Genomic DNA, 14,459 nt, shown 5'->3' with positions numbered 1-14,459 from the left:
CTCACTTTCAGTCCTGTAACTTTTCCTGAAAATCATGAACATTTCTCAGACAAAAATATTGCTGTCTTCATATTATCTGGGTTTGCTTTCTGAAAAATTATTATAACACAGTTTTCAAGCAACTGTTTTTTTTATGGCAGGATTTAATTAAGCAAGTAAATGAGGAAAACCAGCCTATTTATAAATCTAGATTCCTTGCATGCTGTTTTTAGATTTGCTAGCTCTACCAAATGTTGCAGTGATCTATATATGCCAAGAGTTACTGTTGATGTACTAAACTTATTTTTTCTTTCTTTGATGTTTGAAATGTAAACTAATATGTTGTACCTCTCCTGATGCTGGGACAGTAAGCCAATATAGAAGTACTCCTAAAGTGCTCCTATTAAGCCTTAAAATGATTACTCATGTGGCTAAAATTTACCATAGCTGGCCTCCATTATTAAACAAGCTTAATAAGCTGATAACGTAGCATTGTGATGGAGTTTGATTATTTTTTTTATGGTATCTCTAATGGAAGTATAAATAAAACATGTTGATTTTTATTAATCTGTTGTCAAGGTTCTTAGTCAAGGTTCTCTCTGCAGAGGAATTTCTTAGGTCATGACAGTGAATAAATGCTTTTTCAGTTCTGTTAGCTTTAGTCTGTTCTTTAGCCCTACTGAAGCGACCCTTTTACATCAGGCATCTTGTACTGACACAAAAAGGACGTAGGCACAAACATCCTTTTTCTCTGGATGTTATTTTTCTGAAAGTACACGATGATGAATGTGTAGTTATAATGCATCATATGTATGTATTTTTAGTGAACAAAATATTACTTAGCTGAATTTGAACACACTAAAATTCACTAACTTTTTTTGAACTTGCTGCCCTCTGATCCTGCAGGAATTTATCTTAATTAATTAGAAAATACTTTTCTGTGTAATGTTATGCTCAAACTACTTGTGTATATATGTCACAAGGTTTTGGAAGCTCTTTTATCCCAAAATTAGGCTCCTGATAAGTGTAACTGCTTGCTGCCCTCACCCCTTTCTCTGGTTCTGCCCACAGATGGAAGTGTTCCATTTTAGTGGTCACTTAATATAAAGGACAGTCTTTATTGCTCAATTTTAGGGTATGAAGAAATAGATCATATGAGTTGTTTATCTAGTTCAGCTAAGAAAGTAATTATACATTTAAAAACTTAGATGTTAAAAGTATTCTTGGCCTAATACAAAAACTATTTCTATGTCCAAAACTTTTCACCACTAATCTTTTCACCCTCTGGGGTACAGCACAACATGTACTTCTGTTCTTGTTGTGCATCATTTCCAGACTTCCCAGATGTGGTAGGAAGCTTGCCATTGTTTCATCACTTGAATTTAGGTGACTGCTGTGGAGAACTTGGGTAAACTTTGGGGTTTTTCTGGCGCTCCATCTTTAGCATTGCTAAATTTTGTGGTGTAACTTAGGAAGAGCAGCCCCTATGGTGTTTCAGGGAGCGTATCCTGTGGCCAGTACAGTCTGTCAGAGCTTCTCACTGCTGATTTCATATACCAGAAAAAGCTTCTGCTGATGAATACACATAAATGAGGATGGAGTCTGGATTTAATCTTGAAATTTTCAAGGCTTGCTCATCATAAATTATGCTTCTTGGCAAGTAAATTTAGAAAGCCTTCAGTAAATGTGGTTGAGATTCTTAATGTGCAACGACCATTTTCCCACTCAAACATGAAGACATAATTTGTTCTCCTATGAGCACTTCTTATGTGTAGCACTTGGGCAAAGTCAGTATTGTATACATCTGCTAGTGGTTGCTTATGTAAGAAATCAGTATGTGTTACAGAGGGATGAAGTGCTCCAACTTGCACACCTGGCATTTCCTTAGCAGGAGAAAAGAAAGGACTGTTTACGTTTTTTATGATGTGTAGGAAATTGATATCCTTAAGCATAAGGATTTCTGACGTTTTTTCTGTGATCTCAATCAATTTTGGGGTGTGCTCATCAACTATTTACACTGGCACTCTTGAAAGAAATACTGATCAATTATATCTTGTCATAGTTCTGATCATGCATGATGTGGAAAAAGTATTTCTTTTTTTAGTCTGGAACTTACTGCAGTTAATTTTTAATTTGGGTTATTTTGTGTCTTTCTGTCATATATTCCCCAAAGAATTTTCACTGGAACCAAAGTCGGGCTTTTCCCTGCCTGTGCACTTGCTGGACACTCTTAGCTTTGTGAATATGAATACCTTTAGAAGCCTTCCTTGTTATTTTCCCTGAGCTCTTTGCACCTCTGTAATGCTTTGAGTTTTGTCTTTTAATCCAATTTTGTATGCTGGAAACTTTCACTGGGCTGATGTCCTTGTAGACATCAGTGACATGTGTGACGATTTCTGGTTGCTTCTGATGCACATTGTCATGCTGATCAGTGCTCAATTTCCTCTACAGTCCAGGTACTCAGTCTTTGTCTCTTCCTGTCTAGCCATCATTTATACCATTTATACTCTGTTTATACCAGCAAGATCATACTTGTAAAACATTTTCTAGACACAACAAGCAGTAGCGAGAAAATAGTTTTTGCTAATCCATCTGCATTTTTGCAAAAACTTAATGGGGTAATTACTTGCTCTTTGCATTTGTTTTTTGTAATCATGAATTAGCTTGTCAGAATATCAAGGATAGGCCAAGGTTTTCAGTTCTTTACTAGCATTTTCACCTTTATTTAGGTATTATATCCGTAAATGACAGTTTTCTGCTGAATTCAGACAAGGATGTAAGTGTATTCCCCAAGAGAATTTATCTTGTGTGAATATAATTGCTAGTCTGGAAGACAGAATATTAAATGAAGGTTTCTGAACTACTGTAACAAAATTGCATGTAGTTTTAAGTTACTTATTTACCTGAACTGAGGTGTTATCCAACAATGTATATGTTAGTAGTCTTCAAAAGGATATATTGTAAATAATATATATGTTCAAGAAAATGAATGTTATGTTCCATATATTTGCCCATTTTAAGCTTAGAACACTGTTTTATAATCTAAGACTTTTTAGCAGTCTCGTATAATACAAATCTTCAAAGTTTTTTTCAAATTTCAAATAAATTACATCAACCTACTGGGCTCTTTGTCTCCTGTTTTGTTTAACCTGTGCAAGAATTTGAGTAGATTAGTGATGCATGGTTTTGCTTTGCAGCAGCTGTGCTCACTTGTCTTTATTCGTGTCACATCCATTGTGGGAGTTTGTTTCTATTTTCAGTTGTCATTTAAACATGCTTTTCCAATATCAAAGTCTGTCTCCTGGGTTGACAGATTAGAAATTATCACTAGTTAATATGTCTTAATCCGAGTGATTTTTTTTTTTATTATTACACACTGTCAGTGTAACATGCAGCTAAGTACTGTGGCAACAAAAGCAATTTTTCTGTAGAAGATATAATGTAAAACAGGAAAAGAAAAACATACATGAGTTTACTGAAGACAGTGTTCTGTTTAAGTGAGCCTGCGACGAACAAGTGAATTTCATCTTGACTCAGTGCTGCAACACAGTGCGTGCTTGAAGGGCAATTTCTTACTGCAAGTGACATTAACAGCCTCTCTTTTAAAAGCTGAGTTGGATAGTGGCAAAATATCTTACCCGACTGTAGTATTATAAATGTAGCATCTTGGAAAACAATAGCAAAAAACCACCAAAATGAAGAGTTAACCAATGAAAGCAGAGGAACAAGAACAAGTCAGCAACACATATAGATTTTGTGTTGTGGAATTTTTTCTTTTTTTGCCTCGTTCAACTTTACTGGTAGGAGGTGTCTGGAAAGTTGAAGATACATGGATGGCTGGAAATCTATGTAGAATAATCCAGTTGTCAATCTGGATTTGTGAAGAGCTTCATTGGTTAAGTGTTAGTGAAAGTATGCATGAGGTAACAAATAATTTGTGACTCCTAGTTGTTCATTTGGTGCATGGTGAAAAGGGAGGTTTGTGAACTGCAGTCACTGTGAGACAGACTCAGCTGGTTTGTGTTCATCATTGTCTCAGACTTTTCTAGGCTTTATGCACATTGTTTCATTAATAGTGGTTTAGGATACTTGAAAGATACTGAAGACTTAATATTATAAGAAGATTTTTTAAAAAATTGGCATCACTTATCTTGATGGCTGTTTGGGAGTGGGGTGGGGCAAACTTTTTGTACCTATTTCAAGAAAAAGATGCAGTAGACAAATGATCCTCTTTTTTACTGATAGAATTACCATTTATAATTTAAGTATTTCACAGAAGGAATATACTTCAAATTTAATCTTTGAATGCTGTATTAGATATGGAGTGCTTGCCTGCTGTTGCATAACTTGCAAGAACTGTAGCTTCCTTCAGCTTGTGTGACCAAGCATCTCTATTGTTGCTCTGCATCTGAATATTTAACCAACAGATACACTTCTTTTGCCTTAAGAGCCCTTTGTGCTTTTTGACATCTAGGACACAAATCATTGCTTGTGATTCTGAAAAACTCAGCGTATTTCTTTAGAAACCTGGAAGAATGTTCATCATCTACACATTTCAGTTTGTCTTGTATGTGAGAGATGAGCTGTATCAATGGAGTCATAGTTGTGCTGTTTTGAGAGTTTTGTTTCACAGAGCTTTAGTTCAGCTCTTACACCAGGTTCTGCTGGCAAATGGGATCCAACCAATGAACAATTAAGTTGAGCCTACAAATACAGAGGTAGCTTTACTAGCAAACACTTAGGAGTTAGATAATCCCTGGAAATGTCTTGGACAAGGCTTTTACCATAGCAATTACATATAAAAGGGGGAAAACTGGTACTTGTGGATAAAAGTTAATGTTTCACATTTCTATGTGAATCTTTATAAACAACTTTGAATTCCTTTTTACCCTTTTTTATCTTGGTGTAGATTAAAAACATTTATTAAGGTTTGTTGTATTACATCATTTACAAACCAAATCAATTTTACGATAATCAAAGATCTTTAGTATATGGTAAATAATATTCTAACACTTTAACGTGGCAAAAAAAATAGGAATTAATAACTTGATATTATTTTGAAAAATAATTCATTATATCCAAACCACTATCTTTACCAAATTTTGCCTGGGGAAAAATGTATTGCAAAGATATAAATCAAGGCAGTTTTACAATGAAGATAGTAATGCACCATTGTAGGGTTGTTATTGTAGGACAGGCAGGTCTCAGTGCTTGTTTTGCAGCGTTTGCACTTGATTTCAGGGACAGGACTTCTAAGTATGCATTAAAAATACATATTTGCATGTAAGATGAATTTTTAGCAGAACTTTTGCAATGATGAAAATAAAGAAAAGCTGAATGCTTCTCTCTTTCATGTTTTGTCACTGGTGAAATAGGCCGTCCTTGATTAATGATGGGTATGATACTGTAAAGGGCTTCAGAGAAATCCCATCTGTTCATCATCAGCTGGGAAGTTAAACTTTTTCATGTACCTTAAAAAAATATATATATATATGTATCTCAGAGAAGCAGTGGAGGAAAGAAACAGCTGGTGAAGTTCAGGCTGAACTAGCAACTGGATTTTAACAATTTATGGGGCAGGGGGTAAAGGGTTAGTTCTATTTCCATGCCTTTTGAATTGGTCTGCATTTTTTTTTTTACTATCTCATAGTTTTAGAACATAATGGTTTTCTTTTCCTTTTGATTTTTCTTTGTGACTTTGGGAGGAGGTAATGAAGAAGGAATTTAATTTCTACGCTTGCATGAAGCAGTAGTGTTAACAATTTGTATTTTCAGAAATGTTGATAGCTAGGAGCCAGGCATGGGAGCATCAGGCTTACAGAAAATAAAATAAAGAAAGCCACCTGAGTGAGATTTGTCTTAGTTTAGTCTTGACAATATTTTTCATTCCAAATGTCGATCTCATTTCTGCTTGCCAGAGTTATTCTGATACATCGCGTTCTTTCTCTGGTTTATCTAGCAAGAGAGCTTTCTTTTGCATGATAGTGAGCTGAAAATGTTCCTTCTTCTTCTGTAGTGCTCTGCTAGTGTTTATCATATTGTTTGTTTGTTGAAGATGCAGTTAGACATTTGTTTATCCTCCTGGTGTACACTTCAGCAATGGAAAGTTTTTGTCAAGTTTATTAAGTTAATGTCAGTTATATACCAAGATCATCAAAACTGAGCATAAGTATGTAACAAAAAGGGTCTAGACACATCTTAACTTTGGTTTCATGTGATTATTGTAAGCAGATACCATGGTGATTTAGATTAGGTGGTTTAGTCTGCACTGAAACAAAAATTAACAACTTACACATCATGAGGAAATGTTTCCTTTTAAAGTATTGGATTGATAAACTTACAGCTTTCCTGTGTAGTACTGAGTAAGCCACTCTTGGAAAAAAAAGCTGTCCTAACAGTAGTTCATTAATGGTAATGCAAACTAAGGAAAAGAAAATTAAAATACCCGAGAAGGAGGAAGAAAGAGGCAAGTTTTGTAAATTATGGTGGGTTAAGCTTTCAGCCTCCAACCTATGGCATTTGTGTTTTTGGAGTGGCATAGTGTGTTGTTTGGTTTTTAAAATTATTTTTTAAAAAATTTATTATTATTTCAAGTGTTATGATGGACTTTTGTGTAGGCGTGCAGTTGGGCTTCAGTATAGCTGGATGTGTGCCAAGATAAAGGGTAATAATAAAAATGAAAGAACCTAATACTAACAAACAAGGAAGGCCTTGTTGAACATGTGAAGATTGGGGCAGCCTTGGCTACAGTGACCAGGACATTGTGGAACTCAGTATCTTACATGAAGAGGGGCAGCAATTACGATTGCAGCCCTGGACTTCCAGAGAGCTAACTGTAGCCTATTCAGGGACTTTTTTTGACAAATATCATAGGAATGTGCATTCCAGGAAGAAATATCCAAGACAGATGGTCAATATTCAAGGAATTTTTTCTTGGGGGGCTCAAAAATGGTGCATCCTGATGAGCAAGAAATTAAGCAAAGTGGGCAAGAGACCTGCATGGATGAACATGGAATTCATGTCAATACCCAAGCACAAGTGAGAGATACACAGGAGAAGGAAGCAGGGACAGAAGTCCTAAAACATAAATAGAGATGCTGTCAGAGTATGCAGAAATGCAACAAGGAAGGCTGAGGCCCATCTGGAAGTAAAAATCTGGCCAAGGATATCAAGTACGGGAAGCAAACACATCAATCACAAATAGGAAATTAAGGAAAATGTGGGCCTGTTTTTAAATTGAGTGGGAACTCTAACAGAGAGTGCAAAGAAGGCAGAATTACTGAATGCCTTCTGTCCATCAGTCTTCACTGACAAGACCAGCCCTTAGGAATCTCTGGCCTGGGACACCAGGGAGAAGGAGTGGTGGAAGGAAGACTTTAGCTTTGTCAAGGAGGATTGGGTTAAAGATCACCTGGGCAAACTTGACATCCCCAAGTCCATGGGCCATGATGGGATGCATCCATGAGGGCTGAGAGAGATAGCAGACATGATAGCTAGGCCACTCATAGTCATCTTTGAAAGGTCATGGCAGTCAGCAGGGGTGCTTGAGGACTAGAGGAAAGAAGTGTCACCCCAGCCTTCAAAAAGGGCAAGAAAGAGCACCTAGGCAACTACTGCCTCACCTCAGTCTCTGGAAATGGAATAGACTGCCTTGTTCTGGAGGCCATCTTTAAGTACATGGAAGACCAGAAAGTGAATAGGAATAATTGGCATGGATTCACTAAAGGTAAATCATGCTTGACCAACCCAGTTGTCTCCTACAGTGACAAAACTACCTGGATGGATGAGGAGAGAGGAGTGAATATTTTCTACCTGGACTTCACCAAGCCCTTTGACACTGTCCCTCACAACATCCTCATAGGCAGACTTGGGAGATGCAGACTGGAGGAGTGGACAGTGAGGTGGTTTGAGAACTGGCTGAATGGCAGAAGATTTGACCAGGTCCCATATTATTCACTCATTCATCAATGAGTGGGATGAAGGGGTAGATGCCTCCACAGCAAGTTCACTGATGACACAAAACTGGGAGGAGTGATGTGCGGAAGGATCCTGACAGGCTGGAGGATGGGCAGAGAGGAACTGTCTGAAGTTCAAAGGCAAATGCAGGTCCTGTACCAGTACAGGCTGGGGTCTGACCTGCTGGAAAGCAGCTCTGTGGAGAAGGACCTGGGGGTCCTGATGGACAACAAGCCATCCATGAGCCAGTAGCATGTCCTTGTGGCCAGGAAGGCCAGTGGTGTCTTGGGATGCATTAGGAGCATTGCCAGCAGGTCAGGGAGGTGATCCTGCCCCTCTGCCCAGCCCTGGTGAGGCACAGCTGCAGTGCTGTGACCAGTTCTGGGCTCCTGAGGACACAAGAGATGTGGAGCTCCAGGAGCAGGTTTGAGCAGAGGGCAACAAAGGTAATTAATTAGGGGTTTGCTAATCAGAGATCATCAGGAAGACTCTGCTTGAGCAGAGGTTGATTCCAACAGTGGTCCCTTCCAACCTCAACCATTCTGGGATTCTGTAATGCTTTACAACTGGTTATAACCTTAACAGAAAACACTTAGCCACTTAAATGGCAGCATCTGTATCTAGTACTTGATCTCTGTTGTCAAGTCCTGCTTCTACACTCACTATAGACACTCTTTTTTTGTCCAAAACCAGAAATGGATGTCCTTATCTGTGGACATCAAATGAAATCCATTAGAAAAAACAGGTTGTGTGGGAGTGATTGCCCTGATTCTTCAAAGAAATGTAAGATGCTTACATCTTCATATGTAAGCAGTACTGAAGGCAACAACTTCAGCTTTATCTCAGGCTGAGGGTTTCCTGGTCATACTTGTCAGACTGTGTTGAATTCCAAGCCTGACCTCCAGTGAAGACTCTCTTTTGATCTTCTGATAGGAACCCTAAAGACAACATAGACAATACAGTATTCTCTCTTAGTCTGGCAAAAGGACTTCTACTGAATGTAATGAGATTGTGTAAGTAATGTATTAGAAATACTGAGTTGAAGACAGCCTGAGCAGTTATGTTTCTGTTCTACATAGGAGGCTTAGAATGTCCCTATTAATGAATGCTCTTGTTAACTTGGATCAGTTTGAGAAAAAGAGCATCTGTGTAGGACAAAACCCCATTGTTTGTTCTAACCACAAATCCATTGGCTACAGCAGTTACTAAGCATCTTGAATAACATCACCAAGGAGTTAGGCATTGCTTTGGATATAGGGGCTGGCTGGGGCTCCACATGTCAGAAAACAATGCAGTAGTCATCTAAGTTCTTAGCTGAAACTCTGCAGTCTCACCTCTGTGGGAAAGTGCTGCTTAGCAGTCCTTTATAACAAGGGGTTCATGAGTTATTCTCAGAGGAGAGCTATTTACCCTGCAGAACTGTGGCTCCCAGGGATGGTTGTTACAAATCCCATAACTTTTTTTTCCCCCATTTTTCCATTTTTGAAGAGCAATCTAGTTACAGATCCTCAGCTGAGAATGAAGTAAGGGAGGTTTACAGCATCTAACTCTGTGTGATTTCATTTGAGCAGAGGACTATGTAGTACTGATAACCATCGTTATTAGGTTAGTAATTGATTCTACTCTCTGTGGAGTGCCTTTACAGTCTGATCTACACTAGCTATGACTGCTTGAAGGCATGTTGTTTGTAGGTTTGTTACTTGAAAGTGTTATTTCTTGCTGGGTGGTGGAATTCTTCAGCCTTGGGGCCACAAAGCAGCCTACAGTGTCATTGCATGTAGCTGAGAGCTGCCCAATCTGCTGCCTTACCAATTGCTGGAAAAGTGACAGCCAGTTTGTTAGTGAAGAAGTGATTCCTACTGCTGATGGTGGCTAAGTAACCATGGGCTTTTTGACAGGGAGAGGAGGGAATTGTTATTGAAAGTTGGTGAGGCCTTGTGCAATGAGAAGCGGAGGTCAGAGGGAGGAATCTAACCATATGAGTCAGGATTAGCTGTGGGGGAATCCTGAGCTCGAAGGAACCATCTTGTTTAGCAGGAAGGGGAAATGGTTTTGTTGTTAAGGGAGGCCATGTGGTTTTGGGACATTTGTCAGAGACACATGTTCAGTAGGGCAGGCAAAGAGAAAGTGGAAGGGTAAAGTAATGTGGCTCTGGGACACCAGCCTTCTGATTAGGTGGGAAACAGTCTGAAAAAAGGGAAGAGGAGCAGTGCTTGCCCTTTGGCTGGAGGGATGTGGTGAAGAAGGAAATGATTGCTGGGAACAGAAGGGGAAATTCAACTGGGTTTAGGTTCTACTTAATCTACCTTGTATGGAATGACAGTTGTAGGAAGTGGAATAAAGTTTGAATGCCAACTTTATTTGCGTGTTAACAAATTTGAGCTGCAACTCATTCTGATCAGGGCTTTTCCCTGTTTTCTGAGCTGTCCATGATATTTCTCTTACCATGTCAAAAAAGAGAGTTATATAATCCCTGTAGTCTTTCTTTCTTAGGAGTGTATTGAGCTGACAAGACAACGCGGGTGCTAAGTGGTTGGAAAATCAGGTGCTTACTTTGTAAGGTAGCAGGTTTCCCAAACTGTATTTTGAGAATTTGGAGTACAGTTGAATTTGTCTTCAATTTTGTTACAAGTAGTTTCTAAGTCTAATGTATTAATTCTTACATTCTTCTGTCTTTTCTATGTCTTTCCAAAACAGGATGATACCCCTTTCATCTCAAACACTAATGATGAATCTTCATCATGGCCAAACACAGGAATATGTGATTAAGCCCAAATATTATCCAGTAAAAAAAGTGATTTCAGGAGAGCAGTCCACTGAGGGCTCATTACCACTGAGACTGGGCCAGAATCAACCTGCATCACCTCTGCGATGTGAGTACAGCTACAAAAAGCACACTCCCTTCCCTCCCCCCACAAAGCTCCCACTCCCCTTTTGTTAAGATCTTGAAATTTTCTGTAGTAACACTTGAAGACAGAGAAAGGTTAAAATAACTGTACATGAGAATTCTTAGATTAGCAAATGCTCCAGTATATTCTGCATTTTGTGGAGAAACAAAATAGATGTCCTGGATGGAAAAAAAATTGACCCTGATTCGTTGTTGAAAGTTCATCATGCCTATTTCTAGATAATAGTTTTTTCTTCAGAAAAGGGTGCTTTGTGAATGCCTTGCTAGAATAGGCACATCTATGAGTGTAGTCAGTGCCAGTATGATGGATACCTTTTTGGAAAGCTGGAGTTCAGGACTGTGGTCTCATTGCTGACTGTTTTTCTCTGTATTTAATTTATTACGTGTTTATGAACTTCTGCACAGTATGGAGGCGGCCTGAGAGTTTCTGCTTCATATTTATAAAAAAAAGATTGTGAAGGTGCCCAGCTTGTGGCCTTGGCTCATGCCCCATTGTGTGCAGAGCTTGAGGACAAGTTTTGGCTTAGAAGATGAGAGCTTGATGAATTACGGGTTAGGTATTACAGAATGTCTGCTGGCTTGATTTGGAGAAAAGTTCCTGCAGCTGAATAATGGACTAGTTAACATTGAGAACTCAAGGTACTTGCAGTCTCCTGAAGACTTCCTTTGCTGTAGCACAAAGAATTATGTTCTGCTGAGGTTTTAGGGAAGAGCCTTTCCTTCTAAATATTCAACTAGAATTCCTTTGTGTATTGTTGCATTTCTGCATTGCACATCTTTATGATCTGTCTATTTACACTTAAATACAACTCCCTGCTTCCTGTTCCTGAAATATAAGTTTGTGGAAGGTCAATGAGACTATTTGCTCTCATGAGAAGAACTGTGGGCAGCTGAAGGTCTTACAATTAACATTTTCAGTGCGGTGAAGTATACTTCTTGAAGAGCAGTATCTTCTGTTCTTAGAAGTTTCAGAAAGGTTGTTTTTTTTTTTTTGGTCATGCAATCAACATCAAGCAATAGTCTCTTTTGTAAATAAGATAATACTGGTTTTTTTCCAGTCAGCAGTTGTTTTCCTTCAAATGAAACATTAGTGGCCACCGAGATTGGATTATGTCCATCTCTTATGACTCATACTAGTCAAAGAGTATACTAATTCCAGGTTGTATAGTTCTCTCGTGTATTTGGAGTGACTGTTCCAGGTTGGATTCTGACAAAAAAAAAAATCTTTCTTTTTGCCCCCATTTTCAGGCTGTTTAAGTCAGTCTGCCTTTGATACAGTCAGTGTTACTCAGAAGTATTAAGCTGCCACTAAATGGATGGATTCTGTGAGTTGGTTTTTTTTTTTTCTTCTGTGGTAGCATAAGGAGATGACCCTATGCAGCTGTAAGACTAAGGAGCCAGTGCTTGTAGCTCTTCCTAGCTTATTTGAGCACCTCTCTTAATTACAGTGCTCTGAGAGACATGACTAGGAGAAGGAAAACCAGAAGCTGAAGACAGGAGTGTTTTTTATCAAATTCTAGGAAGCCCCTTAGTGAGCAGTGCATTGATAAAACATTCTACTCTTACTGAAAAGCTTATGAGTCCTAAAACAGCCAGAGGACAAGTAGTAAAAGAGTTTCTATGGCCTGGTAAGGTCAGCCATGACTTATGTGTTGACTCAGAGGTAAAATGCAAGCTATTTGGATGGTGTCAAAATTTCTGATTCTGAGCTCTCTGTCATCCTAAAAACCCATCCCATTTTGCCTGTTTTCTACATCTGTGAGGTGGGAGTCGGTGACAGCAACTTCTAGTGAAACAGTTTAGATATCTCCTAGTATAGAGTGTAGTTTGAGCTGTATGTTGTTGGAGTCTAGGATTGTGTATTGCCAGCCTGAACAGGAGACTAAGAGCTTGGTCAGCCATGTCTCTTTGGGTTTTCTGGTTTCTGGAGGTGCTGGAATGAACTTGAAGATTGGAAGACTGCTTGTTTTCATAAAAATTGAGTTCTAAATTTCAGCTGTCAATACTTTAATGTTAGGGATGTTTGAATTAACTACAGTGAGTTAAGATTAGGTTGTGAAACTTCATGTCAGGTGTTCTGTGATAACCATGAATATACAGTTCTGAGTCCTGGCTTGACCAGAGATGGACTCTGTGAATTAGATCATGCTTATGGTTGATGTTCATTGTCTAGTTAATTTATGAGAGTGGCTGATAATCTTACAGTATTTCACTGTTGCTCTTAAATGTACAATCTTATTTAATGGGACAGCCTCTTACTTCACTGAGCAAAGGAATTGGTAATGGCCATGTGGAGATACTTGAAAAGGAGGAGGGGAAAATGTAATGATTTTATTACAAAGCAGAAGCAGAAAGATAGTACTGAGTGCTTCACAGCTCTTTTTTTCTTATGGTAACATTAAATAAATTTTTTTTAGAGGTGAGAAGAAATAGTAGCCAGGTAGTACTTGGTGGTATTGCCAAAGAGTTCATAGCTATCAATTAACATGGAGTGCAAAGCTCATTCTGTTGCATTTTTATGAGCATTTCTATGCATTTTGCTTCAAAATATTAACACTATGCCAGAGATTAGCAACTGTGAAAAATGTACCCCATAGAATAAACTTACTTCTCTAGCTGTAGCTGCAGTTGGTTTTGATTTTTCTGGACTTCTGTAGATTCTTTCAATCCGGTGATATAAAATGGGTAGTCTTGAAACTGGAAGAAGTATCAGTCTTTTGTTACCTTTAGAGACACGTCTTTCCTGGCAGAAACAAATGAGATGTGGGGTACTGGTACACGGGGAAGAAAACTGCCAAATGTGACCAGGTGCTTCTGAGCATCTTCTGATTTATAGGAAGTCAGTCGTGTTTAAATGCCCCATCACAGTGGTGTCACATGAGCTTTTGGAGTAACTGGGGTCAAAAACATTAAAGTTAATTCACAATAAATATTTTTCAGTTAAAATTAATTCAAGATGCCTTCTGGAATTTTTACTCCGGTGCATTTGTAAGTAGTTTCACTTCTCTGATAATGTTCAGAACATGCAGTATAGTACTTTTATTAAAGAGAACAAATAGTCTATTCGTTCAGCTTTCAAGCTGAATTTTACTATAAGGTTATGTATCACATCAACAGAGCTTGAAAATTCAGTAAGCCACTGGGATTACAATTGTAGCATTTAAAGTCATCCTGGGATGTGAAATTGAGTTACCTGCCAGTAGCAGTTTCTACTGTCAAGCATTTTAAATTTTTGTCCTGTTGGATACAAACTCTGAGTTATTCTCAAGGGATGTATTACTTGCTTAAAGGTACGTACTGTCACACTTCACCCATAATCTGCCTAAATATTTGGAACTTCAGAGTGAAAAATTCTCTAATAGTAGCAATGGCAGCAGCACAGAACTTTCAGTTATAAAATTCTATTTGCAACCTGGTAGGCCATAAAACAGTAGGAAGATTTTTTTTGGTAATTCAAGTACATCCTCCTCAGATATTTCCCACTACTCCCTTAATGGAACTGTTAAATTGTAACCACTAGTCATCAGTGCTTTTCTCCCTAGATTTATAAATGCAATGCTGAAGAAAATGAGTTAAAGGAATTCTGTCATGTTTCTATTGGTCTAAAATGTATATG

At 38.3% G+C, this 14,459-nt stretch overlaps 1 protein-coding gene across 6 annotated transcripts in view; it reads left to right on the top strand.

The window, feature by feature from the left end:
• LTBP1 (latent transforming growth factor beta binding protein 1) overlaps positions 1–14,459 on the top strand; it is a 184,068-nt gene that overhangs the window by 35,366 nt on the left and 134,243 nt on the right. For all 6 annotated transcript variants that reach the window (XM_063390679.1, XM_063390680.1, XM_063390678.1 and 3 more), the window contains exon 4: positions 10,633–10,808. In XM_063390679.1, coding sequence (XP_063246749.1) covers positions 10,633–10,808 — 176 coding nt within the window. The remainder of the gene's footprint in view (positions 1–10,632; positions 10,809–14,459) is intronic.

Source organism: Prinia subflava, chromosome 2, assembly GCF_021018805.1.
Source record: "Prinia subflava isolate CZ2003 ecotype Zambia chromosome 2, Cam_Psub_1.2, whole genome shotgun sequence".
NCBI classification, from domain to species: domain Eukaryota; kingdom Metazoa; phylum Chordata; class Aves; order Passeriformes; family Cisticolidae; genus Prinia; species Prinia subflava.
The sequence above is the reverse complement of the archived record's forward strand: the minus strand, read 5'-3'. Positions and strand labels throughout refer to the sequence as shown.